This window comes from Chroicocephalus ridibundus, chromosome 3, assembly GCF_963924245.1.
Source record: "Chroicocephalus ridibundus chromosome 3, bChrRid1.1, whole genome shotgun sequence".
Classification (NCBI taxonomy): Eukaryota; Metazoa; Chordata; class Aves; order Charadriiformes; family Laridae; genus Chroicocephalus; species Chroicocephalus ridibundus.
Genome location: NC_086286.1, coordinates 122,835,825 through 122,863,315, shown reverse-complemented (window position 1 = coordinate 122,863,315; position 27,491 = coordinate 122,835,825). Strand labels below are relative to the sequence as shown.

The 27,491-nt window shown below is 42.8% G+C and overlaps 1 protein-coding gene across 2 annotated transcripts in view; it reads right to left on the bottom strand.

Annotated features, from left to right (window-relative positions):
- Nucleotides 1–27,491, bottom strand: part of CLIC5 (chloride intracellular channel 5) — a 77,536-nt gene extending 50,045 nt beyond the window's left edge. The window contains exon 1 of one of the 2 annotated variants that reach the window (XM_063330635.1): nt 26,624–27,491. In XM_063330635.1, the coding sequence (XP_063186705.1) occupies nt 26,624–27,115 (492 nt within the window). In that variant the 5' untranslated portion in view covers nt 27,116–27,491. Of the gene's footprint in view, nt 1–4,381; nt 4,736–26,623 lie in introns of those variants that run through there. The other variant, XM_063330636.1, reaches the window with a different exon arrangement.

The following is a 27,491-nucleotide window of genomic DNA, read 5'->3' as shown; positions in this document are numbered from 1 at the left end:
GGGCAACTACACCCTCCCGAGAGCGGCGACTCCTGGGTTTTTGATGGAGCACACCGAATCAGCAGGATGGCTGCCTTGTCCTGGACAGCCGGGCTCTCTGACTGACCAATTCATTCTGGGACAGTAAGTTTGGTGCCAAATCTTGCCATAGCTTTTAAACATACTCCTAACAGACACCTAAAACTCTCTGAAATAAAACCATTGACAAAGGGCTCACAGGTTCCTTCCAGATTTGCTTGCTGCCCCAGGAGACCAAGCGTACCAGGACTAACCTCTTTTCTTTGTGATAATCCTCTAACGAGACTTGACCGCAAGGGGTCCTGCAACTACCTCGGTGCTGTCAGTCCTTGAACCTCACCTTGGCTGGTACCACATCCCTGAGACATTGCGAACGCACCCTCACTGTCCCTGGTCGTGCACGACGCTCAGCTCCTAATGGACGGAAGGGGCTGAGAGCGTGCGGTGCATCTTATGCCTTGATGCCTTCGGCCGGCAGACGGGAACACGAGCCAGGTAGGGTCAGTGAGTGCGGAAGATCGAGGCCTTTCAGAAGTCCCTCTTGCTTCTTGCATTTGCAAGCACCTTCACGTTTCCTCTAGATGGGTGTTTGGTGCGACTGTGGTTGAACGCCTGGTGAAGTAAAAGCCTTACACTTTTTAGGCAAAAGCTCTTGCACACCTGAGCTGATGGACAAGTCCAGAATATTAATCACTCAATAGCACAATGACTCCTTGAAGGAACAGCAGTCTGCCAGCTCGCTACTCATTCCCCTACTACCAATTCTCCTACTGCCACTCCACTACCGCTACCTACTACTGTCTTTTGATTGTCACAAACATGGATTATTATATATCTTGTTACAGAGTATTTCTAAAGGAGGACGATTTTTTAAATCAAATATACATTGGAGCATTTGTGTGGTTTGCTTGCTTTCTAGACCGCACTTATCCTGAGCAATGCACATACGCAGTTGCGCTCTCAGTTTTTGTTTGTCTCATGCTTTGTTTTCCATGTGTACAATATATCTCCCTCAAATTAACTTTTTAGCTATTATGCGCCACTCTAACGTCGAGATGCAAGGAATGTACATCCAAACACCTGTTTCCACTGCAAACAGAAAGAACCCATAAAAGTTCTGTGATCCTCCCATACGGATTTTAATAGTCTGGACATAAAACGAGCACCATTTCGGTTTAGTCATTATGTTCAAGGATACAGGTGCAAAACTGCCAGAAAAAGCTAAATATACCTTCCATCAGGGTGTCGTTTATACGGAAGCACTTCGCTTCCCCAGGACGCAAAGAATTGACACGAACCTGAGTTACAACAAGCTGGGTTAAACACAGAGCAAGCGCTACCTCCCGATGCTCGCTCCCCCGAAGCTGTCGCCAGCGTCTCACGCTACCGCGTGTCAAGCCCTTTTCTCCGGCAGCCTCTTCCAATTCCTTGTCAAACAAGTTTGGAGAGGGAATTGCTGCCGGAGAGTCTCAGCGTTCACAAAAGGCCTGCTTACACAAACTGCAGATCTGATTAAGGTGGCACCACCTCCCCGGCGGACCTCCCCGCTCTTCATCCCTGCCCGTTCTCACCATCAGTCCGCTCGTGTCCTGCCTCAGATTTCAGGGGTGGGGGGTGTCTGTGTGTGTGTGTGTTTACTCTCAATCAAGCACCTTGCAAGAACAAACGCTCGCTCACCAAAAAAAAAAAAAAAAATACCTCACAGATGCAGTTTACAGCACCGTTAGAAAAAGAGTAAGATCGATGGGGACGGTAACGAGGAGGTGCGATAACCGCTTAACCTGCCCGTGCCATCGCAGTCGAGCGAGCTGTGTCCTGGTGGTGGTGCCCAGCCCGTCCGCACAGCACAGGAGATATCTGACCTGCTTTGGGTTACAGCACAGCCCTTTTGTTTACAATCATCTCTCGACTTGTCTTTCCAAGGCTCCTGCTCTCCTGGTTGTTAAATAGAAAAAGGAAATAGAGCAATTGTGTAACACCTTTCTTTTTTTAACCTGAGACAGAAACTGCTTTTATTAGAGACTCTATGGCTGGTGAAAAACAGCCCTGGCTGGTTTATTTGTGCCTGTGGAAGATACAGTTTTCGCCAGGCCCCCTCTACTGCCCTACATTTTTCTCACTGATCTCTGCGTTTTCTGGCCGTGTGTTCATTCAAGGATGCAGAGCAGAACTTTTTCCCTCTGGTGAAATACTAGCGCCACCAAAATCAAACGATGACGCGCTCATTGACCTCACCATCACCTGTTATTAGAACCTTCCTCAAGCGTAGACCAGTATATTGAGATGTGCCACTTGGCCCAGCATCTCATACTCAACCAGAAGGTGCCACCTTTCAGTCCTCCTTTCCAGTCTTACAACAAAACAAGTGCCTTGTCCTTCGCAGACTCTCTCCTAGATCACCCTTTCTCTTCATCTCTCCTTACTCATACGCTATTCTTCTAAATGTCATGCTCCAGCAAAGTTTTCACCTGGTCGTATTTCTCTTATATGCTCCTATTTTTCAACTTTTAACTCCTATCTTTTTTCATGTTCTTCTCGTATTTATTTTCCAACTTCTGAGCTGTGTAATTTAACACTCTGGTTACACGCTTTACTGGACGACTTTTTAGACTTTAAGTTATAGTAATGGCACCTTGCCAAAACATCAAGAATTGTAATTTTTCAACCTAAATGGGAAGTCTCCAGGAAGATACCGATTAATTCTTTCGCTCCGGCTCTGCAAATTATGAGTTTTATGTGAGAGTCTCTACACAATTCTGTAACGTGCATTATGCAGGAAGTCACATTACTAAAAATGTTCTTTCTGGAGTTATAAATCTTCGGGTGATGGCATGGCTCAATTGAATGCAGTGCAAATTTTTTCCAGTAATTTACGGATCCAGAACTTCACACCCTGAATCTGGGCAGTGACCTTCACTTTAGCAGCTGATGCAGTCAAAGAACCATGTATCACAAACATCCATATCAGCCTCATTAAAATAATGTGGGCACTACAACATATCAGTAGTTAAAGGTTTGCATTCCAGAATGCGTTTGTGATGACAGAGCAACAAAAAATCCCACTAAGCTGTTTTTTAGCCCACGAACATCTCCATTAAACTCACTTTGGTAGAAACAACTTGTAGAGGAAAGGTATTGGGATGTATGGACCCACACGGGTTCCTTTTAATGCATTAAGCTCTACTGAGCAGTTATGAACCAGGAATTCTTGTAAAATCAGGTTGCGACGGAGAAGGACCTCAGTGCTGGCTCCGTCAGAAAGGCTGCAGCTGAACTGACTGGTTTCGGAAGATGCGTGAAGAGGCCATGTGTACACATCGTGGATGTGGCTGACATTTCAGCTTACAGCCCAAAATATCCACCAGGGAGTACTAAGCAATTATATACCCTCAACTTGACAGAAGGGACGGGCTGGAATTTGCTTCCCCAATCATTCAGTGCTGTGTTTGCAAAGGCCCCGATGTAACTCCCGCATGTTAATAATAATCCTGTTGATTTACGGGGATGGTTTAGGCTCAGACGGACCAAACACCTGCATTTTATATGGCCGTAGTGGATTCCAGCCCCGATGTACATAGAGGCTTTGCAACACGCTCTGAACATCAAAAAATCTGAGCTCCTCACTGGGACAGAGTTTGCACGAAGTTTGCTATTAATAAGGTTATACGTGTAAGGGGTTTGAACTGCGCCGCTGGTTTTAATGGCAAGATTATCACAGCCCAAGACCAACAGACATACCCAATTTGAAACATTCTGAAATCCTACCGTACAGCAGGTGTACTTAGCTTTCTATATTTTCAGTTTCTGTTCTCAGTTACCCTTGTATAAAATCAGAATGGCCTTCGGACTGAGGAAACTGAGAGTAAAAACTGATTTAGTTTTCATTTTTTTAGGAAAAAAAAAAAAAAAAGTATTGCAGGAAATAATCAGAAGACTGTCAGCTTATCTCAATCCTTTTTGTTTTATAATCCGTTACTGTGTCAGACCTGCCAGCCTCTGCTGAGGTACCAAATCATGGTACCCCTCAGCTCTTCATGCTCTCTTCCCAAAAATGGAGAAGGAAGTCAGGATTCTTAGTGAAAAACCTGGCAGTCTAAAGTTAGGACCCAGCACGTTGCAGGCAGCAGGCTAAGAATAACAGGACAAACTCACGAGGAGAGAAATAACAATAAAATACAGGAACTCTGACTCTCCCTCTGCAACATTACCTAATTCTAATGTCACGAAGAAGAAAGCAGCGTGAACGTGTGTGCAAGAGATAAAAGGCTGTCAAAGCCCCGCTTCCGCTCAGCGCCAGAAAATTAAAGTTTGATTATTCAATAGAAGCTGATCTGATCCGAGAGTCGCACCAGTCTCCACTTACCTTCACAAAGAGCTCGATTTCAGGGTCCCTTCCTTCCCCGTTAGGAGGAACGGAGTCTGTCATTTTTCACCCCCAAGGCTACCGGCCGATCTCCCGCTATTAAATGGCAAAAGGTGGCTTCAGCTGCACAGCAGGTAAGTTTCCCTTCCGAAGAGCTCTCGCAGGGCTTTTAAAACATCATTTGTAATGATAAAGCTTGAAACCAGCGGAGAAAACAAGTTTGCAGCTTAATAAAGAAATAATGATCTTTTAAAAATAAAGGCAGGCAGCGGAGAAGCAGTCCCGGTTATGGCTGGGTAGTTCTTCAGAGCAACAAGTGCTGCCGTGCTCTGGTACAGTATCCTCATCTGTCAGAGCCGCAGTTCTCGCTGCCTGCCCAAAATAGCCCAGAGCATAAAAAAAGAGGGTGGGGTTAACTCACAGGGGAGGAGACAAGCTCCTGGTACCTACGGCAGGATCGGCCTCTGAGCAAATAATTCTGCTCTTCCCCGTTTTCAGCGTTCCTGTTGTTCCCTCCCTTATTCTACGGCTGGGAGCATCACTGACAGGGGAAGAGGGAAGGTCCGCGTCGGGCCGGTTTCATTGCTTTAAGCAACAGTGATGTTTTTTCCCTCTTTTCCGAAGGGTGTTTGTCCTGCTTCTAGCTGTTCAAAACCCTAATAACTGTTCTTGCTAAGAATGGTAAGGAAAAAAGAGCCTCATTTCTTCACCCTGTGCATTGGCTGTTGCATCGGCGCAAGGAGCGTGCAGAAAAGCAGAGTTCTTACTCAGCGAAAACCCCTCCGTGTGGTACAAGGAGGTACAGAAGCCAAAACCGAAACTCTCAGGTGAGAAAAGCACCCATGGTGCCACCACTCCTGATGGCGTTCAGGGGCAGAGGAAGGGGAACGGGGTTACACAGGAGAACCAAGAGCTTCGGGGCCCTGGGAAAATAAAATATTTGGGTCCCGTCACAATTTCTCAGCGTGTCCCTCGGGGTGCTGGTTGTGGAGGGCAGACCAGAGAAAGAGGCGATACGCTGGGGTGGAGCATGGAAGAAAACTTCCAAGGGCCTCAGCCTGCTATTGATGTACTGTCGTCATCTATACTCCCCTCCTTCGCCCTGCATTCCTTGCGTGACTCAGAGGTCACCACAAGGCAACCCTAAGCAAGAGGTGGCACAGGACAGAAAGGCCTGACACAGCTAAAAGGCATGGAGGAAGGGCGTGCTGACGCCGGAGAGGACAAAGGCAAAGGGGTCTGGTGGGACTTCCTCCTCATCGCCATCATTGCCTGGAGGGACTGGCTACCTTCGTGCCCTCCTGCCCTTGGAAAGTCCCTTCCTTCACCTCTGCCCCCCCTGCCGTCTCCTCCTGTTTCGGGACCGCCGCAGCTCGCCCCGCCAGGCACGAGCAGTTTTACCTTCCCCTTCTGACAGGGAGAGGCCTTTCTGGTAGAGTTTTGACATGATCAAACACTCGCCTTTCCTGAAAGCGCTCTTAGCTGTGTGCTTTCGTGATGATCTTTAATTCCCTCCCGTGACCCGTAGGCATTTGACACGGGTCCAGGGCAGCGGCAGCCAACACCTCCGTGGCTCTTTGGGTACGCTCTACAGGAATTTCCCTCATCAGCTGGTTGCCGTGCACTCCACGAAGCACTGAAATGGTTAACGAGTAAATCTCATTATGCTGTTGCAACTGTAATTACAACATAATCAACATTATAATTAGTGTAAAAGTGTGCTTATGGTTTTTAGATCTAATTAGCACTCATTCAAATAACTGGAAAGTTAACTATAAGAGAATTAAGTGTTATTACTCCTTTGATTTCAAATTTTTACATGTAATTTTTGGACTAGGTACATTAATTACCAAACATTTATAGTGTAGTTATTCTTAGGCCTACAGGCAAACTTCCAAGGACATGGGCTAAGCGTGCTTACATGCAGAAAAAGAATCATTGCATTGTAATTATATATTACAGTTATAAAAGTCGGCCAAAACCTAAGTGTAGTCACCGTATCTCTAAAATGCATCCCTAAATAATACATTATCAACTACATGACTGTAAGCTTTTGGTTTCGCTGAAAAATTGTGTTGCTTGAGAACGCCACGCAACGACGTAATTTCCCTTTACTGAGGGCTCCTGGAAACAACGGGAAGTTGGGTCGTCTGGACTGAAGTTACCTGTTGCTCCAGCCTCGTTGAAAATGCTGTTTTGATACAGGCAAGCGCTTTGCGCCATTTCTATGGCAGGAGCGTAGGCACCAGCTCTGGAAGGAGAAAATTCTGCCAGCGATGAGCACAGTAAGGAGGTACCACCGCTAACGCAAAACCAAAATGTTGAAATAAAATCAGCATTCGAGATAATTGGTACTTACAAGGTGTGATGCACGTGACCTATTTAGATGTCTATTTTAGAAAGAAAAAATGTGCCCTAGAAGTGCCAACTTTTTTCCACTGGTAATAAAGGGAGCCCAGGGTGACAAGCTCAGATAAAGACATTTTAATGGTCAGACAAATCCTGCCGTAATTATCAAGTAATAGAAATCTGCGGCTTTAGCGCCTGATTTTTATGCACGTGTCATCTCCCACTTCAGGAGCGGGAGCCTTGCGCTTCTGAAAGTTAAACTCTAGATGTAGCCATTTCGGTAGAGACTCAACGCGTCAAAACATTTAAATCCTTCCTTCCCGATTACTGTCTGCGTTTGGTGGTGTATTATAATTAGCTTGCAAGACGAAGATTATTGTGCCGAGGCTCAGCAAAGCAGAAGGGAAGCTGTGCAACACAGAGGAAGGGAGCTACGATGCCCTGAAGCCATTTCCATCCTGACCCAGATACAAACTACTGTAGGAAGGGGCCAGATCCCATCTTGTTCAGGATGCTTCTGGGCAGCAGTGCCCCTGGGAGGTCCCTTCCCCATCCGCTTTCACCCATGAGGCACCACCTTGCACTCTTTCCTGCCCCGGGACTTGCTATAGGGTGCTCAGAGGCTGCAGAAGCTGTAGTGTGGATACCACACATCTGGTATTCCAGCTGTGCTTGTAGGTATCCACAGAGAGAATAACCCAGCCCGCCTCAAAAAAACTCCCAGTTTCAACAATCTACCTATGGAACCCTTAGAAGAGACCAAGTGAAATAGAGTCCTTGTTCATTTAAATGCTGTGGGGTTTAAAATAGATTCTGAAAGCTGGATTTAAGATAAACATTGTAGGAGGCAGTGAATAACAGGAAAAATATATATATATATATGTGTGTGTGTGTGTGTGCACTACTTCAGGAATCTATTCATGCATTTACTGCTTTGCTGTCATATAAAACTGACTTATCACTTACATCTGGGTGGAACCTTTTTGCCTACAATGGTTATTATTGTCTACACAGCTCTGTTTCGTGTTATGAAATCAGCTCTTTCTTCAGCCAAATTAAGGGTAAGATACTGATAAATAATTAGTACACTCTCATTTTACGGCAAAGAATGAGTCGCCTACTTTGGCCTATCATTTTCTCACAAGTCAGAGGTAGCAGAGGCTTTGAGTTACGTACAAGGACATTAGACACTGAATTATGAACTCTTCATAAGCCAAGTCATTATAGTTGGAGGTTTATGAGATATATAAATGAACATGAGCACGTCATCCCATTAATAAAAGAAGAGGACAGCTTCAGAAAAGGAACCGCCGCATCTCCACAGAAGACCTCTATTGTAGGTGAACTCTGACGCACTATCAGCTTTCACAAGCCTCAACCAAGCTTCGCTTCCAGCAAAGATTTGTCCCGAGGGGGTGAAGCAGAGGCCAAGCATCCAGAATGTAATTCTATCGTGGAGTTCTCCAGCAGACCGCCACGTCACCAAGAAGGATGAGGGCACGGAGTGCATCCGTCCCCCGGCGCTCACTTGGTGCTGCCACCCAGCTCATTCTGTGAGAGGGGGCATTACGGGTCTGATACGACACAGGTAACGTTTTTCATGTTGTGAACAAGCTTCCATTATGGAAGAAAAGAAGAAATAAAATCCTGCTGCAGCTGCAGTAAATGGTATTTAGGGCTCTAACTTCACATGGGAATTATTTAACTGCTTAGTTGCCTAAAAAGAACCCAACTAAGTAGTAACCAGGTACTAAATTAGCATGGTTGAATCGGTTATGAAAATACATCTTCTAGGACAGTTCTGAATTACTGTTAATTTGCGAACTGCATTCATTGCATGCCAGTAGCTTCAACATGCTATTTATTTAACAAGGCCACAGATGCAAGGGATCAATCATAGAATCATAGGGACCTCGGGAGATCATCTAGTCCCACCCCCTGCCAGAGCAGGGTCACCCAGAGCAGGTGGCACAGGAACACGTCCAGGCGGGTTTGGAATGTCTCCAGATTTGGAGACTCCACCACCAATCCAATAATTTTCATTTCCTTTTGAATTACAACATGTCAGTATCAAGTTCTTGTTTGATCTTCAGAAAAATCAAAAGGGATTTGTCTCAAATATTTGGGGTCAGACTGCACGTTTCCCTCCCCAGATGTACCAGACACCCAAGGATGTCCAAAGCTCGTCTCATGAGGCTCATGCCAAGGTTGGGTGAGCAGATCTTCTCCCTCGACTCCAGAGACGTCCAGTGCCTCAAAACCTGTTGGTTTGATGGAGGAACTGTGATTTTGTTCCTTATAAATTGTCCCACACAAGAGCATGGAACCGAAGACACCAAGGTGTACAGCCTGAACGTCCCAAAAAATGGGATAGGATTGGCAAAACCTTGGTCAGAAAACTTTGTGCTCCCCTTAACTGGAAAATTTTAGACACATTGCTCTACATCCATCCCCCAGACACTGTAAGCCATTACGCAGCCAGGAGCTACAGCAGCTCTCCTTTGCCTTATTATGAAAATGCATTATTTTGGCTCTGAAGGTCTCCGGATGAAACTCAGCTGTTTAACAGAATGGCAGATCACTAGAATCAGCCCAGACAGGAGTTTTGCAAAATAAGTTCTTGTCCAAAAAGCATGACATTATTTTTAGATTTAATTATGTTTTCACATGGACGCAATATCAAACTTTGCTGTAACACTAATAAGCATTAACAACTTCAGGAGAAAAACCTGCTGCTGTTCAGTGTGAAGAGGGATTTCATTATGGATAATTACCTCGGCGCTCGCGTGGAGACAGTCACAGCTAACCGTTCACAGGGAAGCGGCACGCAAAAGGCACAAAATCATCTCCTAATGCTGCATTCAGTAGACAGGCTTCTAGGGGGCAGAGGTTTATTCCTATATTTTACTATCATTCCAAAACTGTCATTTCGATTAAAAACAATAGATACTTCTAAAGAGGACTGAGACTGCTCTGGAAAGTGGTATTGTAGGGGATACAATGGAGAGCATTACAGATTGTCCCGAACTGGGGGCCGTGTGGGTAATGCAGCTGATGAAAGGAGGAATGTGGATCTCCTTGGCCCTTGCTTTCCAAAATAAATCCTCCCTACTGTTACGTGTTATGCAGAACGCCACCACCAGGTAAGCGTGAGGTACCCCTCCTTGTTGACTCACTGCTGTCACAGAACGAAAATTACATGATTTTACTTACAAGGTTGCAGCAGAACAACGCATATCCCTGTCGTAATTTACAAGTGTTCTTAGCGCAAGTCCCTGTTTAGATTATTTCTGTTCATTTCTTGGTATGCATCTTGTCATAGATGAAGTCTAAATTAATTATGATTTGAAGCATGTGCATGCAAACTAGGGCAAAATCCCACAAGCGAAAGACCAGCAGACAACACACTGCCCCAGTCCCAATGTATGAATTATTATTTACAGAAAGTGTTCAAAATGGCATGTACAACTCATGCAGATGTCAGGCAAGGTTTCAGTTCCCCCCAGTAAATAAGGCCCAAAGAATGCACAGCTGCTGCTGATTTCATTGGATACATTTGTGTTTCGCTCTGTCGTTTAGCAAACAATTTGGCTGAAAGCAGAAATTACCTTCTATATTCTGATGCACATTATTTCTAGAAGATGAAGCCCTCAACATCTCAGTTTGAAATTACTCGTGACTCAGACTAGTTCCCTTGGGTTTCAATGCTGGCATCAGTGACATTTAGCTGGGCCAGATGAAGCCGTAAAGTACCTGCACAGCAGGTTCCGTGCATGGATCCGCACAGTGGGTTACAGGATCCTCTGCGGCGTACATCGTACTCTTTGGCTTAAGAAGAGGGTCTCTGGCTTCTGGCTCCCTGATAAACCCACACTTGTTCAGTGTGAAATAGCAGGGATCGATGTCTTTACATCTCTCTTTATGGCAGCAAAGTTTAACCTCCGCACACATCATGGTCCGCCTCCTCAATGGCAGCGCCGTACGCCTGGGTTGACGCAGCTGGCTGACCTCGAGCCTTACAGTGAACTATAGAACTCTTCAAGTCTCCTTAGAAAATTGCCCTCATTCATTTTTCATTTCACCTTTTGGTACTTCTGTGATAAAGTTTCCGCAAAGTTTGCCAGTGAAAGAGCTCGCTTTCCTTAGTGCATCACCTCAAGCTTTTATTAAATGAATGGTGGCTTGTTTGGTGGGTTTTTTTCCCTTCTTTCTCCAACGTAAGAGTTCGACATCTTGAAGCACCTGACGTTGACCTGGTGATACCTCATTTTAGTTTTTCTTTGCTTGAGGACCCTGTTCACTGTAGAGTTAATGCAGACAACCAGGATGAACCAGAGCAATGTGGTTAGTTAAGCACTGATGTGAACTCCTCTGCTGCAACTACACTTTCAAGTTAATAGATTTTTGCTGGTGCACAGATTTTCAGGACTTCGGGGACCACATACCACATCCTTAAGTGAAAGTCGGTGGTGGCAATTCTTAAAGAAGAGCTTAGCTTAAGACTGAAAGTAAATCTTAGCGTGAAATTCAGCTCTGAGCACAGTCTGAATGGTGATGGGGTCTTGTTTAAGTCTGTCTGAATTGGGAGTACTGACTAGTCCAACTAGAAAGATGTAAGATTTTTTTTTCCTCTTAAATGGACGATTTTCCAAAAATTTCACATCTTATCCCGAAAACACAAAATTTTCACAGAGCATGCAGCAGGCATCACTTTTATGAGGAAGGTGTGGGCCCTTAGTCACCAGCTGCAACACCTGGAAGCAACCTCATAGATCACCGAAATGTCAAAGCCCAGAATCGTCTTTGCAATCTTGCTGCTCTGACCTTGGTGACAACTGTGATACAACTCTGGAAAATGGACTAGGTTTTCCGGGGAGACCTACAACAGTTAGAAAAGTGCTAATGAGATACAGAGATACTCATTATTAGCAATTTCTACCCATTCCTAGCCAAGCAGCAAGTGAGAGTTGATGCCAAACTAAGTCATAAATACATGTAAAGGTATCTCATGATGTTGAGAGAAAGCCTAAATCTCCCTGCGGACTATGGCGTCAATAACAGCCTCTCAGGTTATCTCTGTTAACACAGAAAGTGGACTTTCAGAGAGGAAAGGCGAAGAGTTCTGAAGGGTGAAGTGAGGTGCGCTGTAAGGACTGACTCCCCTCAGCTCTGCGTCTCGACTAGGTGGAAGCCACCGCGTGGGAGTTTCTACCACCACTGCTGACGCTGGGTCTCTTGACCAGAAAAAGACAACTCTGGTCTACAGAACTACCAAACCAACATCCTCTGCAATCGTCTCATTTGCCATGAGAGATGCGTGAATTAAAAAATAAATTGAAAGGTAATTGAATGTTCTTAGGAAAGGGAAAATGGCTAAGCTGTTGTAAGTGACCTTTTCAGAAAATTAAGTATAGGGAATCAAAACTGGAGGCAAGTTAGCGAGGTCATCTGGCAGTCTTGCAGGATATTATAAGCCTTGCAGTACATTATTATAAACAAGAAAAAAAATATAGCTAAACTGAAAGGAAATCCAGCTGTACAAATTTCATAGTGCAAAGCTATAAAACCAAAGCGGAGCACTCAGAACAACTGGAATTAATAAACGAGGGAATAGTTTACTACTGATAGGGCTGATACTGCCACCTATTTTCAAGACTTCCTAATGCTTTCCCTGATCACACCCTGTTTTCAATTCAATTTAACTTTTGCCAGACTTTAAGAGAGGAGCTCTTCAACACAGGTGTCTGCCTTCTTTATTCATCCACAGTGCTTCAGACATCCAAAGGCGTATCTTCCAATGCACTCAGCCACTGAGGTCACTGTTCCCCCAAAAGTCTGCAGTTTAAAACAGAGGAGAGGCAGAGCTTGAAAAGGAACAGGAACGCAAGGAAGTGATACGGTTTGCCCAGAACCAACAGCAGGGCTAAGAATAGACTCCCGAACTGCTCAGCGCCAGCTTAGTCAAACCATTGTCAAATAAAAACACATTTGTTTTTCCAAGCGTTCCGAATTCCATCATCACAGAGCGTCCTCCCTCTGCAGGTGATGGGGTGAGTATACACACGAGTAGAACATTTTTGTGCACAAAAATACAGGTATTCTCGCAGGCGTGCTTCCAAAGACATTCCACCAGTCCACCTGTCACGCTCTGCTCGGAAAACCTGCTTCCAAAATCTGGCCTTCAGTTTGTGTCTTTTCTTTTTCTCTTTTAAAGTACAGCTTGGTTACTTCCCCTTGAGTCACACAGTCCAGCGTGTGTCTTTATTTGACAAGTTAATTGTTAAGTGGAATTAAGCAGCAGAATGTTCTTTGGCCACATATTTGCAGGGACTCGGAGAAGACCGTCTCCTCCCTCGCTGGCGCTGGAGGAGGGAATGCCAGGGCAGCTGTGCTTCTCGCTGGGCTTTTATACCCCTGCTATTTTTAGCTGTTATCAGCTGCGGTGCGCAGGGCCAATCCGCGCCCGCTGCCTGCAAGAAACTCCGCTCCGGTCCAAACTTCATTCCCCGCAATCTCACAGGGAGGAGCCAAATGACTGTGAATTTGTTGCTCTGAACTTCTGTTCGTTATATGGGCTCATTAACACACGGCAAGGCACTAGCACAGCAAAGTGCATGAATAGTTAAGACCACGGTGAAGTTACTGATGCAACAGATAAGCACCCTGCCTGCATTTGGTGAAAATATGTAAATTTAAGGTGCCTTGTAAAGATTAATAAACTATGCAATCCTGCTGTATGATGTGTATATATATATATCTATTAAAAAAAAAAAACCAATCTGTGTGGGTTTTACAAAGGTGTTCCTTTTTATGTCACCTTGCAACTATGCACTATGTGACTAGAAACTACTTATTGCTGATTATTTCCATATCCACGTGCTCACCACAGAAAGGGAAGAACGACTGGTGCCTCTTCAAAAATAGGCCACGTGGTGTATAACAAATGCTTTGTACTGGAACTTTGTCCAGTACATTTGCTTTAGTATCTTTTCACAGAAATATAACCTTGTAGTAACTTTAGGCTTTGAGGTGGGGTTAGGCTGCTCAGACATAGACCTCCAGGACCACATTAGATGCCCTGGGGTATCCTGCCCAACCTCCAGCAGTTGCTTTTCACGGCATCAGACCTGTTACACGTTGCAGCGGCTGAATCACTTCCCCAGCTGAGAAAACTGCTTTTTCTCAGACGGTACCTGCTCAGATTTATCAGGTGATCAGATTTCCCCATTAGTTCATCTACAACTTAATGACTGACTTCCAAGAAATTTAGACTTGGCAAATTCCTTAAGATAGTCTATCTTGGGTCCTGGGGGATTTAATTAAACTAGAATGTCTCTGAGGTCGGTGAACCGCCATTCATAGCCAAAGTAAGAATTACTCCTCCATATTCAGCTTCTGTTCCACCACGGAAACAAAAAGAAAAGCAAGCAGCTCAGACCAATGTTCAAGAAATGTTCTGGCAGACAAAGATTTAAACAGATTTCATAAATTTTACACAGATGGATCCCTAAATCCAATCTTGCGTGGCCAGCAGGTGGAGGGAGGTCATCCTCCCCCTGTACTCTGCCCTGGTGAGGCCTCACCTGGAGTGCTGTGTCCAGTTCTGGGCTCCCCAGTTCAAGAAGGCCAGGGAACTGCTGGAGACGGTGCAGCAAAGGGCTACAAAGATGACGAGGGGACTGGAACACCTGTCTTATGAAGAAAGGCTGAGGGACTTGGGTCTCTTCAGTCTGAAAAAAAGACGACTGAGGGGGGATCTTATAAATGCTAATCAGTACTTAAAGGGTGGGTGTCAGGAGGATGGGGCCAGGATCTCTTCAGTGGTGCCCAGTGACAGGACAAGAGGTAACGGGCACAAACTTGAGTATAGGGAGTTCCACCTAAACAAGAGGAGGAACTTCTTCCCTTTGAGGGTGGCAGAGCCCTGGCACAGGCTGCCCAGAGAGGGGGTGGAGTCTCCGTCTCTGGAGACATTCCAAACCCGCCTGGACGCGTTCCTGTGCCGCCTGCTCTGGGTGACCCTGCTCTGGCAGGGGGTTGGACTAGATGATCTCCAGAGGTGCCTTCCAACTCCTGTCATTCTGTGATTCTGTGATTCAAACTGCATGTACAGAGTATGCATCAAAGTACCTTGAGTAATATCCTGTCTGCACTGAATCAGTGCAATACTCCTATTAATTTCAGCACAGCTTACATTTTCAGCCTGAGCATGCTACTGCTTAGAAATATCCCTGAAATCTCACCGAGGCCCACTGAGCAGGCAGCATATTGACCGTCATCCACATTAAATCGCTCGATTAAAAATAGTTGCCCCATAGCCCTTTATCATATTCATCTGAACTGACAAGTTTAATTTTCTTTAGTCCCCAAAACGACAGAGACCAAAACATTAGATAATGAAATTAAAATATAGCAATTAGTTTCTTATAATTTCGTACCTTACATCTAAATTTATTCCTGATTTCTCTATATGATAATTTAAATTAGTTAAGCTCTCTACCTTCATAAAGCAAAAGGATGGCATTTTAGAGTTTTCCGCTGAACTTCCTCTTACTTAAACACTACGATTCTTCTCTAGAAGTTCATCAGCTTTTTAAAAAAAGTCCCACTTTCTGTTCTTCCTTTTCCCGAACCACTGAAGTATTTAGGTAGAAACATAATTTTATTAATTTCAAATGATTGAGAAAAATATGAATTAACGTTTGTATATGCTAAAACGCTAGGGATGCGTTTTACACTTTTTATGGTTAAGCATCAGAGCATTCGGGACGCTGCAGCACTGAGCTCTTGGATAACTTTTTTCTTTTAAACAACTGCGATATGAGTGAAGTCTTCATTCTTAATGGGCCTTCATTCTTAATGGGTAACCATTCTTGATGGCCTGTGAAAAAGCCCATGATACGTACAAGAAAGGTTACGTTCCATGCCTGAATCATAGTATGACAGTAAAAAAAAAACTCGGGTCAATAGGTCTACTCTATGAAATTCAGGATTCCTGAATCATTTTGCCTAGTACTTATGTGGAAATTTCTGTTCAAATTAGTAAGAATTTCTAATGACATTAAGAAAAAAAAAAAATTTAAGAGTTTAAATTATTTCTCCTGTTTATTCCTGTTTAATGAGGACTTACGAGTGTTATTTAGCCACCCCACTGACCAGCCACATGCCATTTTTGGCTAAGAGAGACCCTCTTGCAATGAGGGGCCACCAAAGTATCAGTGTTAGAGACGAAGATGCGCATATTTATGGAGCAAGTATAAATGTGGGGCAAGTATAAAACACTTCTGCTGGCCAGATTTTTAATCAAATACATTTTAAAATAAATCCAACAATGTGAGCAGAGGTCAGAAGAGAGATGAAATACCTATATATTCAGATGCAAAGCTTCCAGTCCTTCCATTCACTTCTCAACCAGTCCTTAAGCTGCAGGGATACAGTGTTGAGGTTCAGATGCTAAAATTTCCCAAAGGGCAGTAACGTAGACAAGTGAACAACCCCATCTAAATGTCAATTGAGATCCAGAGAGAAGCCCTTCAAAGCTGTTGAATTTGAGATTCAGGACCGGTGCCCGTGAGCACTCAACATCAATGGGACAGCAGGAACCTTACTAGGGACTAGACTAGGGAACCTTACAAGGGTGTTAGATAAAACGTTATTGCTGCTGAAAGGAAAACAAGTGTCAGGATAAGCGAGAAACTGTGAAAGGCACCAAGAAATTAAGGAAGCTTTTTCTGACTGTGTCAAACGTGTTTACATCAGGACATTTCACCTCAAATAGAATGATGTGTTTACTTAGACAATCCTAGGTATCTTCAACGGGGAGGTTATTAAAAGAATCTTTTTTGCTGCTTGTTTAGTCTAGCTAAAAAGAACCAACCTGAGACAGGATACAGCAGTGAAGAAAAAAAAAAAAAGGCACCTTTGCGGAAAGAAGGTATGTGCCAAAGGGAATTACTGTGACGACTGGCAGAAATGGAAACAAAAAGGATCGCCTGGTTTAGCCCAAAACCATCTGAGGATGTCTAAGCCTAAACTGATTTTAAAAAGCGCTAAATGAAAAGAATGAATGCTAATGGAACGTGCTGGCCCAAGAACAAGGATTTATTAGCTGCACATGAATAAATGTCATTTGGAAATTAGAGTAAGGCGTCGAACCATCAGAGCAGTGACGCTCTGAAGCAGATTTCCAAAATGAATAATAATGGCCACTTAGTTTTTAGACTGACCTAGATCAGTTCAGGAATTACGTATTATATGATGTGGCCATCTGTGACATGTCCCAAAAGGTCACCTCCAGTCTCATGAATTTTTTTTCACATTACCAGGAACCAAAAAAAAAAAAAAAAAAAAATCATCTTGGTGAGTGTGGAAAGATTTCTACCTTTCTGTGCCTCATTTTTTAGGAACATATAAGCAGGAAAATACCGTTTTTCTCTCAGAAGATGTGTTCTCGAGTTTTACTTTAACACTTGTAGACTACTTTGAGGTAACTACAGGGAAGCTGCAACTTAACTTGCAATCAATTAACTTGCAAGTCCAAATCCTGGTTTCAAACACTGCTTGCCTGTACTGCAACCAGACCTGTGCGCTAACCAATTCACTTCTCATCTGTTCCTAGCTGTATCATTATCACTTCATGAAAGCCACTGGTGTCTTACAACATTATCACCGATGTACCAACAGTAAAAAGTCAACAATAATTGTATCCTTAATTGATATGAAAAGGATCAACTAGAGGTCTAAATATAAAAATCATACTTGCAGGTAACAAACCAATGACTCGTTTTAGATTGCTATGCCATCTCGTTTTTTTTTCCCACAGAAGGAGGTTTCATACAGGTTCATAACATTTGCCATGAAGCAGTTGTGAGTATTTAAAAATTGCTACTGATATGGAAAAATATTCAGGTGTTCCTTTTCAGCCACAATCACAAAGCGTATGAGAGAACGCTGAAAATATTTCTAATAGACCAATAAACGCAGTTGCAGAACAGTAGAAATTTTCCCTCCAATACAGGGTCTTATGACCCAAAGAAACAAAGCAGATTTTCTTTTATAGAATCACTGAATGGTTAGAGTTGGAAGGGACCTTAAAGATCACCCAGTTCCAAACCCCCTGCCATGGGCGGGGACACCTCCCACTAGACCAGGCTGCTCCAAGCCCCATCCAACCTGTCCTTGAACCCCTCCAGGGATGGGGCAGCCACAGCTTCTCTGGGCAACCTGGGACAGGGGCTCACCACCCTCCAAGTGAAAAATTTCTTCGTGATATCTAATCTAAATCTCCCCTCTTCTAGTTTGAAGCTATTACCTATCACCACATGCCCTTGTAAAAAGTCCCTCTCCAGCTTTCCTGTAGGCCCCCTTTAGGTTACTGAAAGGTGGCTATAAGGTGTCCCCGGAGCCTTCTCTTCTCCAGGCTGAACAACCCCACCTCTCTCAGCCTGTCCTCACAGCAGAGGGGCTCCAGCCCTCTGAGCATCTTCATGGCCTCCTCTGGGCTCGTTCCAACAGGTCCACAACCTTCTTGTGCTAAGGACTCCAGAGCTGAACGCAGGACTCCAGGTGGGGTCTCACCACAGCAGAGTAGAGGGGCAGAATCATCTTCCTCAACCTGCCGGCCACGCTTCTTGTTGGCTAGGTTACGGTTGGCCACAATTAAAAACTTCATCTGTGTTTGAACTGGTACCTAGGAATCCAAACCTAGCAAATTCAGTTGGCTTTTTAGATACTACGATGTCTGAAATAAAAAGTAACTACAAAATTAACATAGTTGAAAGAACCACACGTGGGGGTTTAGAAAAGGATAAAGGGTGACTGAAGTTAAAGAAAGTGCTGGTTCTCAGTCTTGGAAAGATACTAAGATTTATTGGATGATTTTATCTGATTAAATTAGACTGTCCACTCAACAGAACGGATCAACATCGCAATGTTTGCTCACTGTTGCACTTCAACTGTTGCTGAGTGTGGACACTGAAAGAAAAAGGAAAATTAAATAGTTTGGGGAAGAAAACACATCAGTCTGGAGTTTGCTTCCAGATACCCATTATCAGAATTAGCTCCTAGTCTAATCTAGTAATCCAGGCTTTGTATTTAAACTGTCACTGGTGGCATTCAGTTTATTTAACTTCAGGTGACCGTGCCATTGTATGCAGTGAAAGTTTATGGCTTGATTCAGTTGCGTAAACCTAGATATCCTGCAGCACTGGAGAGGCCCTAGGATAGCTGAGGAAATCTTTAAACATATATGAGAAAGGACCTATGGGAGACCCGTGGCCTTCTGCAGAGGCAGCTGGAGGCCAGGAGGGGAGACTTAAGGCATCTAAACCAGCACTGGGTGCCTATGGTTGGAAAACTGAAGCAGGTCCCTCCTTGATTCAACGAATGGAGTCTACAGAAGAACTGACCTCACCCTGCAGCTGAGGCTCACTTGGCCATGTGAATTAGCATCCCACTGCACTATTTCTGATAGCCTTTTTTGCTGCAAAAGTAGCCTAGATGATAGCCTGCAGAGATGTAGTTAATAACGTACAGACACAGTCAGGTGAGCCAAATCCAACCCTTGACATCTAAGAAAATAAAGAGCAGAGCGGAAAAGCAGCTTTCCTCTTGCAGATTCCAAAATAATTTACATATATCATTACCAGTTCCTTTGCAGGGACTATCTATTACTTTGTGTTTGCATTTTGTGAGACAGATGTAAAATATCAGTCTCAGCAGAGCTGCTTGTTAGGTACTTCTGCAATAAACAATTAAAAATAATACAAACCCCTCTATATTGGACAGAAACCATTTAACAGCTGACAGTACTGCTACACAGATACGTTGTCAGGGACAGCAAAAGAGTAATCAATCCACAAACCCAAACATCTTCCTCTCTTAAAATGTAACAAAAGGAACTGATACGTTTCAAAAGAAAACAACAAACCAGGCTAGGATAACAGTCTTCTTTCCGGAACATCAAAGAGGGAGTCACAAAAAGAAAATCGCAAGGAAAAGAAACGAGTAAATAAATTCCATCTTAATTTTCCCTCAGTATGACCTACATATTTACATTGTATTTGCTATTGCCGCAATCACTGTGCAGTAACAATTTCCTAGACAATACGGGTCCGTATTTTGAAGCTGTTGCTACGCTACTGTGCTATACCCAGCCACAGTCGCTGCTGGAGCCCGAAGCTGAAGGTGGCACGGGAGTGTCAGCTGCAAATTGATTCATGGACCTTTCCGGAGGCAGAAAAGGTGCACAAGCAAGGCACAGACTCAGCAGAGGTCAGAAGCAAGACCTTTTACCCTTTGTATCCAAAAGATTAAGCAAACTGTTTATGCCCTGCTGCTAAAGCACATGTTCTGTTCATGACTGATAGTCGAGGAACTGGATGTTATCTGTAAGAGAACTGCCATTCGCTAATCTTTTCACACAAGCACACAGAGTAATTCAGATAAGCATAAATCAAGCTATGAAGAGACCCACAACACAGTTTTCCTCCTCAGAAATAAGGGCTGTATAGCTCCTGGGTTTATATGTTGAGACTTAAGAGATCACCAGTCTTCTATGTATAACAGGGTGTAGGAGGTGGCCATAAAGCCATGTTGCATCTGCATACTGTGGTGCGGGGACATTACAGGCGTATCTCTGTTTTCTGAGTTAGTAGAGCAAAAGCATTGGTTTTAGTATGCTCCACATCGGATTGATATCAGAGCGATTTTCTGACTTCCAAACCATACTGTTTTCAGTAAGGGGTGATCAGAGTCTGACCACATCGCTCGGAGAAACCTAATGCACCTGAAGTCAAACGGCAGGCGCGAACCGTGCGACAGAACTGCAGTACAGCTGCTTGCAAACAGGCGGGTAATAAATGGTTCAGACCCTTACTGGAACATCTATTGGGAAAATACCAGGGCTAGAAGATGAAGTTTGCAATCCTAAACAAAAATACAGCGGATAAAGCATCCCAACGAGAGAGTTGGACAGATGATGAATTAAAGAGGCACTTGCTGTAGTAATTCTTAATATTCTGCTACTTAGTATTCTGCTAAATACACTACCTGTACATGGAAACTGGAGCTTAAGAAATCTAGAAATTAACGAGAGAAAAACTGGAAAAGGTCAAAAAAAACCCCTAAAACAAAAAAAAAAAAAAAAAAAAAAAAAAACAAACCAAACCAAACCAAACCCACAACACACCAAACCACTCAAAGTTTAGAAATGATGACTCAAGCTTGAAGACAGGCTGCAGGAACTGAAGTTCTTCAAGTCTAGGGAATCAAAGACTGAAGGAAATTTGGTATCTGTCTTCTAATACATAAAGGACCTATTTATTATAAAGAAAAATAGCATAATTCAGAGCAACGGCGTTTTAATAAAGAAAAATATTTGTCTCGGGAAAGTAATTAAGCACTGACAGAGACAAATTGGTAGCAGTGCTGAATCGGAAAATGATTTCTTGATGAAAACATCGCTGAATGTTTTCAAAGAAGCACCTGTTAGGGATAGTCTAGATATGACTGAGAGCAGGAGGACACATCTTATCACGTGATATTCCAGACTTGTCTTTCTATACATCATCGTACTTGTAAACTAACTTAAGTAAGGCTATTTGCAGTGAAAAACATCCATTAATTACATTTAAATTATCAAAAAAGTATCATGTTAGGATACTTTATGATGACCATTAGTCATTTCTTGACGTGCATATGTTAACTTCAGCGTGTTGCATCTTGGTCTGTAAATCTGCCATGACCGGAGAACTCTGAAAATAGTTCTTGGATCTTTTCCCTGCTCAAGTTGCTCAGTTAACACTATTTAAAGGTGGATTATGAATCATTTAACCTTTTTCTAATCTTATTCATAAAACCAAAATAATATTTGCTAACTTCCATTAGATTTATTCTAAAAAATATTTTTAAAAGCTAAAATGTCATAAAAAGCCAAATTACTGTAATTTTATGTACATATAGAGAGTTACACCTGCCACCTGGCTTCAGCCAGAACTCCTTTTATTACCTGCAAACCTCGCTGGAAAAGATAGGGTTTAACACCAGCCTTACGTGCTGGATTGGAGTCCATTAAAAGACTACCTGGCTTGCATTGCTAAAAGCTCTCTGGACACCCAATTACGCTTGCAAGTATCTACCACCAAAATTGCAAGTACAGTTGTTCTACTCTGTAGACTATGAGTGCAGTAAGAAATAAGTGGCTGAAAATTTGAAAAGCTGATAAGATCTCATTAACGTCGACATCCATCTCTTTATTTGAAGCCCCTGCAGGAGTTCCTACTGAAAGCTACAAATGTTTAGCTGTGCTGGGTGCTCTTTCACGTTTCATCTGCTTCTACAAAATGCTCAGTTTTGCTCAGCAATGCACCGGCATAACCACTAATTTAAGACTGGGCATCCATGTGGTTCTGCTCTTTTCAAATACTACATGCTAAAAATTGGCCATGTCCTGTAACGTCGTGTTCTAAACCATTAATACACATTTTTAAACAAAACTTTCTCAACAGATACCAATATGCTCCATACAGCAACAGAAAAACTAACTCAATGGGAAGGAGCATGATTTTTGCAGTGATACAAGCAATTAATCTCACTGTCCTTGTTAGGAACATGGTCTGTCATTCATGGGATTTCAGCTCAACTTCGTGAGTCACAGGGTTGTGCCACCAAGTTAGAGCCCTCAGACCTTCCTGACTTGGAAACAAGGGAGTGGGAAGCATCTTGCAGGAAAAACAGAAATGTCCTTTATTTCCCAGCTACTGATTTAAAGAAATTTTACTAAAGGATGCAATAATCCCAATGGAAACAGCTAAAAGTTTAAGTTCTCATGTGCAGATAAGTTAAAAGCAGTATCTTTCTTAAAACAGCATTCTTAAATATAAGCATTGGTATCCAGGAAAAGGACAGGAGACAACAGGCACAAATTGAGATATATGAATTCTGATTTAAACATACGAAAACACATTTTTAGCACAAGTGTAGGACACTGGAATTGTTGAACAGAGAAGCTCTGGATTCTTCATCTTTGGAAATATTCAAAACCTGACCAGACATGGCCCTGAGCAACCTGTTATAGGTGATCCCGCTCTGGGTAAGGGGGTTGGACTGGATGATCTCCAGAGGTGCTCTCCAGCATCCATAACTCTGTTACCCCAGTGCAGCGATCCAACATGTGTGTTCACCATGCTAAACCAGTGTGTTAAATTTGTATTGTTTGCATAACACAAGGTGTTTATCGCTCGGGGTAAAGAATTACCTTCCTTCTTTTGGGAACTGTGTTCCTATGGCACAACTGAGTATAGAGAGGGTATAATCTGTAGCCTGTCTCAGGTCATCAATAAACCAGAAGGGCAATAATTTTCTTCTGAAAAGAAAATAGAGGGATTATTCTTTAAATCACAACTCAAGCTTCAGAAAACAAAAAGTTTAAATTTTCAAAGGAACTCAACCTTCAGAACAAACACGCTGCTGAACAGGGAAATACAGTAGGCAAGTGAAAAGGTTGGGCCTCTGAGCAACAAGCTACGATTACATCAAGCTGTCCCATGCACGCAGGAACACAGCCTGTGCGCCAGTCATATTTCTGTTCAAATTTCAAAGGCTTTTGTTTGAAGAAATTACAAGGTGACTGAGAGGGCATTAAGGTGGCTGTGACAAGCCTGGACTTGCTAAATTCACACAAACATCTCCATGTTGGTACATGCTGTATTCTGCTACTAAAGGTACAGGGAAATCCTTGATGAAAGCCAAAATTTTTTACCTTACAGCATGTTCTCAAATAGTCCGCTGACAATGACTTAGTTACCACGTACTGATAATCAGTGAAAGATGGGTTAACGTGATTTAAACATTTTTTTGGTGTCTGGTAACACAGAATGGACTACAGAAAAGATTATCCAGTCTGACTGAAACTATGGTCACAATGCGACAGCACTTAGAGTATTCTGATGAAGTTAAATTTCTGTTCTAGGCTGTGCACTCTGGCTAAGACCGTAAGTTAGATACCATTTAGACTTCCCACTTTCTCTGGTTTTCAGTCAGCAGCGACCTCTGTCTGACACTCACGTTTCCAGCCACTGACAGAGATTCATTAGTGCTACAAACAAAGGTAGGAATAAATAGTGGCAGAATTGTCGTTACCACTGTCGTCCCACAGCAAAGGTCTGTCACTGTTAACGCCGGCAGAAAAGAGCAAATACAGAAGATTAAGCCAATTTCAGAGCAACACTGGCCTCAGGTGGACTAGAGACCATACGAGAGGGGAATCGTCTATAAATAATAGCCACTGACACAGCTGAGAGATTTGGTTCCTATGCGCAAGAAGTGATAGCCCTCAGGTATTTCACAATTCTTGTTATATATTACTCTATGACCTTCGATTTTATAGTCTGACTTTTGCTATCTATATAATTAAAGACAGGAAAGCTGGCTCTGCACTTCATGGAGTTAGTGCTTTATTACCTCAATACCAGAAAGAAAAGGAAAAAAAAACAAAACAAAACAAAAATGAAATGTCATCAATTTCTCAAGCAATAAAACGCGGTCACAGGAGTTCAGTTCAGCCACCCACACAGAAGGATCCAGTGCTCTGCCCATCAGGCCTCCAGCTCCTGCTGGAGAAGGATCCCAGCATGGATCACCCGAAAGCCTCACCTCTCATCTTCCAGCCAGGTAGGATGTCCTGGGGCTCAAGGACATCTCAAAGGCAGTAGGCACTTACGTTTTGGCAAGTGAATAGAGTCCAAAATTTGTGCTTCTCTCTAGCTGATAAGCCCCTTTATGGGATACTGGCTACTCTGCACAACAAAAACAAGGAAAAGGACTTCCTCAGTCCTTCTCTATGACAGTTCTTTTCAAAATGCCCCTCTTCCCACTTTTCAGAAATTCAAATTAACCCCCTCATCTCTGCTTGAATGGGAGCATCTGCATGCATTTTCTCTTTTCATGCACAGAAAGAGAGGACAGCATTATTTTGAAACAGGAGGAAAGCGAACTAATAAGGGATATAGAGAGATGATTTTAAAGCAAAAATACAACACTCGCATTGCTGACACCATGAGGTTGCTAACAAACAAAATATACTCAATTGCTGCAATTTTTAAAACATGTATGCAGGACTACAAGCAGAGATATGAACTGGAAACACCACCATAGATCTTACTTTGCCCATATAATTAACATATTGTTAGCAATGACCATGATCCGGTCACAGAAACAGGAGAGACGCTGCTTCAAAGAGTCATACAGTGTTAAGTCCTATGAAAACAACAAAAAGGCCAAGTGCCCTCACACATGGCTCTCATAATCCACTTCTACAGAAATCCATGGCAAAAACCCCTGAGTACGCATGGACCCGGAACGACTCATGACCCCGCAATTAGCAGATACTCCCTTCCCTGAACAATACCCACCTTTTTACAAGAGTGGCTGCAGTTATACTGAAATTCAAGAGAAACAGCTGAAGTTTTATGGTTTGTCTTATGCAGAATGAGACTAAGTAACCTGATAGCCATTTCTGGTTTGTTTGTTTGTTTTTAATTTATCACTAATTTATAAACGATCTACATTTATGCAAAAAATACCAAAGGATTGTCACATAGAGAAAGGAGACATGAAGGGGGAATAACATCAACTTTTCATCTACAGGAAGACATGAAACAAGGGAAAAATATTTAAATCATAATTCTCTTAATGAATTCAAAAGAATCTCAAGATTATGTTGACCCTTTACAGAAGTGTTCTCCTTTATCCTACAAATAAATGTAGGATAATTTTTTAACTAATTCCATTTTCCAAGATTTACAACAGAAACCAAATGAAGTACTAGGAGACTCCGTCAAGCCATTTGACCTCCCCTAGCTCATACAAGATAATCAGCGTCTCACACCAATGCAAAGGTTATAGTGTGTTCTTGCTCAAATAAACTAAATTAACCAAATACAGACATCCATAAAAACACTTCTCACTATGTGTGGTAACAAAATCTCTCTTTCTGCTTTCAAAGCCCCTGTGGAACTGAGGAACAGATTCTGATAACCTTATTTATGTTGAAAAGTGAAAAACTTCACAAGACTTCTGTGGAAATTACAGAGTATTACACTCATGGTGTATGGTCCTATTCAAGGGAAACAAGAACTTGAAAATTTATTTCTTAGGTAGTTAAAAAGGAGGAACTGTCAGGTCTGTGCTACAGCCTAATAAATATTGAGAAAGGTTGAATACAGGAGCTTTCATGAAGGGAACTATAGTGTTTATTTAAGAACACAGGTGTTTATGGTTCAGAAATTTAAGTAATATTTCATAAGGTTAGTGAAAATGTGAAAGTCCCCTCCATAATTTATACCTAACTTGAAATCAATGAAAAATACTGTCACAGAAACTGTCACAGAACTATATTAATGTAAAAATTGAAAGAAATAAAAGAAATACCTCTTTCAGGGATGAGCATTTATGGAAAATTTATTGCCATTATTGAAAATATATATTTAGTTTTCTTCATAGCATTAATAACTATCACTTTTGAGCTGTTAGCTACTCGATAGATAGTGAAATGCAGGGATAACTGAACTAGCTTAACTAAACCAGTTCAAGTAGTCTAGCTGTAACAGCAGGGAGATTCGCAGAATATATGAATTACAGCAAAATCAGAATACTTCCACCATACTCATACTTCCACTTGAAGTGAAGAAATCCCAGGCATCTCCGCACAACACAACTCTTCTCTTTCTGTGCCTTAAGATGTAACAGGTATGTGAATGGATTGGCCTCCTGCAGCACCCGGGCAGCAGAGTTGGGAACAAAGCAGCAGGTAGCTGAATTTTACTGATTTGGAGGACACATACATTGATTTGGGGTTTAAAACCACCGTATTCTTAGAAGCACCCAAGCTCTTACCTTTACAAACAAGAAAATCTCATAATCTTCCTGAAAGTTGTCAGTTTCTCCGAAGTTATTGTTAGGGGGGAACTTGAGGGAAGCTGAAGAGTTGGAAGAAATGCTCTGGCTCCGATGCAATTGGATATCCGGAGGAAAATACATGTCGCTCTCAAACACCATGCCCTCTACGTGTTTATCTTCCAGAGCTGGGCTTATTGGATCCATCTCCTGGTATGGGTGGTCTTCTTCAGCACCACAGTGAGATAAAGGGGAACCATCCTCCCCATCAGCCCCATGCTGAGAGGCCACAGAATTCCTACGGCTATCTTCTGAGCTCTCTTGACTACTGTCCACGCTCTCTGGGGTAGCAGTGATGGAAGAAGGAGATGCTGGATCTTCATGGACAGGATCAGAAAGATTATCCCCTTTGTCTTCCTCAAAGTCTGTAATCTCATATTCAGTGGTGTCATTACCATTTTGATAAACGTTGGTAAAGACCTGATCTTCCATGACTGCTGGCTGGTGAGTTTTGCCTGCCTTCTGGTACCTTAAAAGACTACAATTAAAGTGAGATGTTGACAGGCAAACACTCTGTAGGAGGAAGCAGAGTCTGTGGTATGCTTTCTGAATGCTCTGCTACCCGTGGCAGATCTCCAACAATCATTTACGGAGAGCTTTAAATCACTAACTACACTTCCACTGAAGTAAAAGATAGGGCTGTCTCACTTTTAACCCCTTTGTCGATCTGACTGCTGGTAACCATATCTTAGGAGCTGTAATCACGTTTTGTTCTTCCAGATATATCCTGGCCAAGCATAGCGAAAAACAGCTGAAGCACCTATCAGTACTAGAAAGCTGTGGTAAAAAATATGCATTCTTTCCTAGG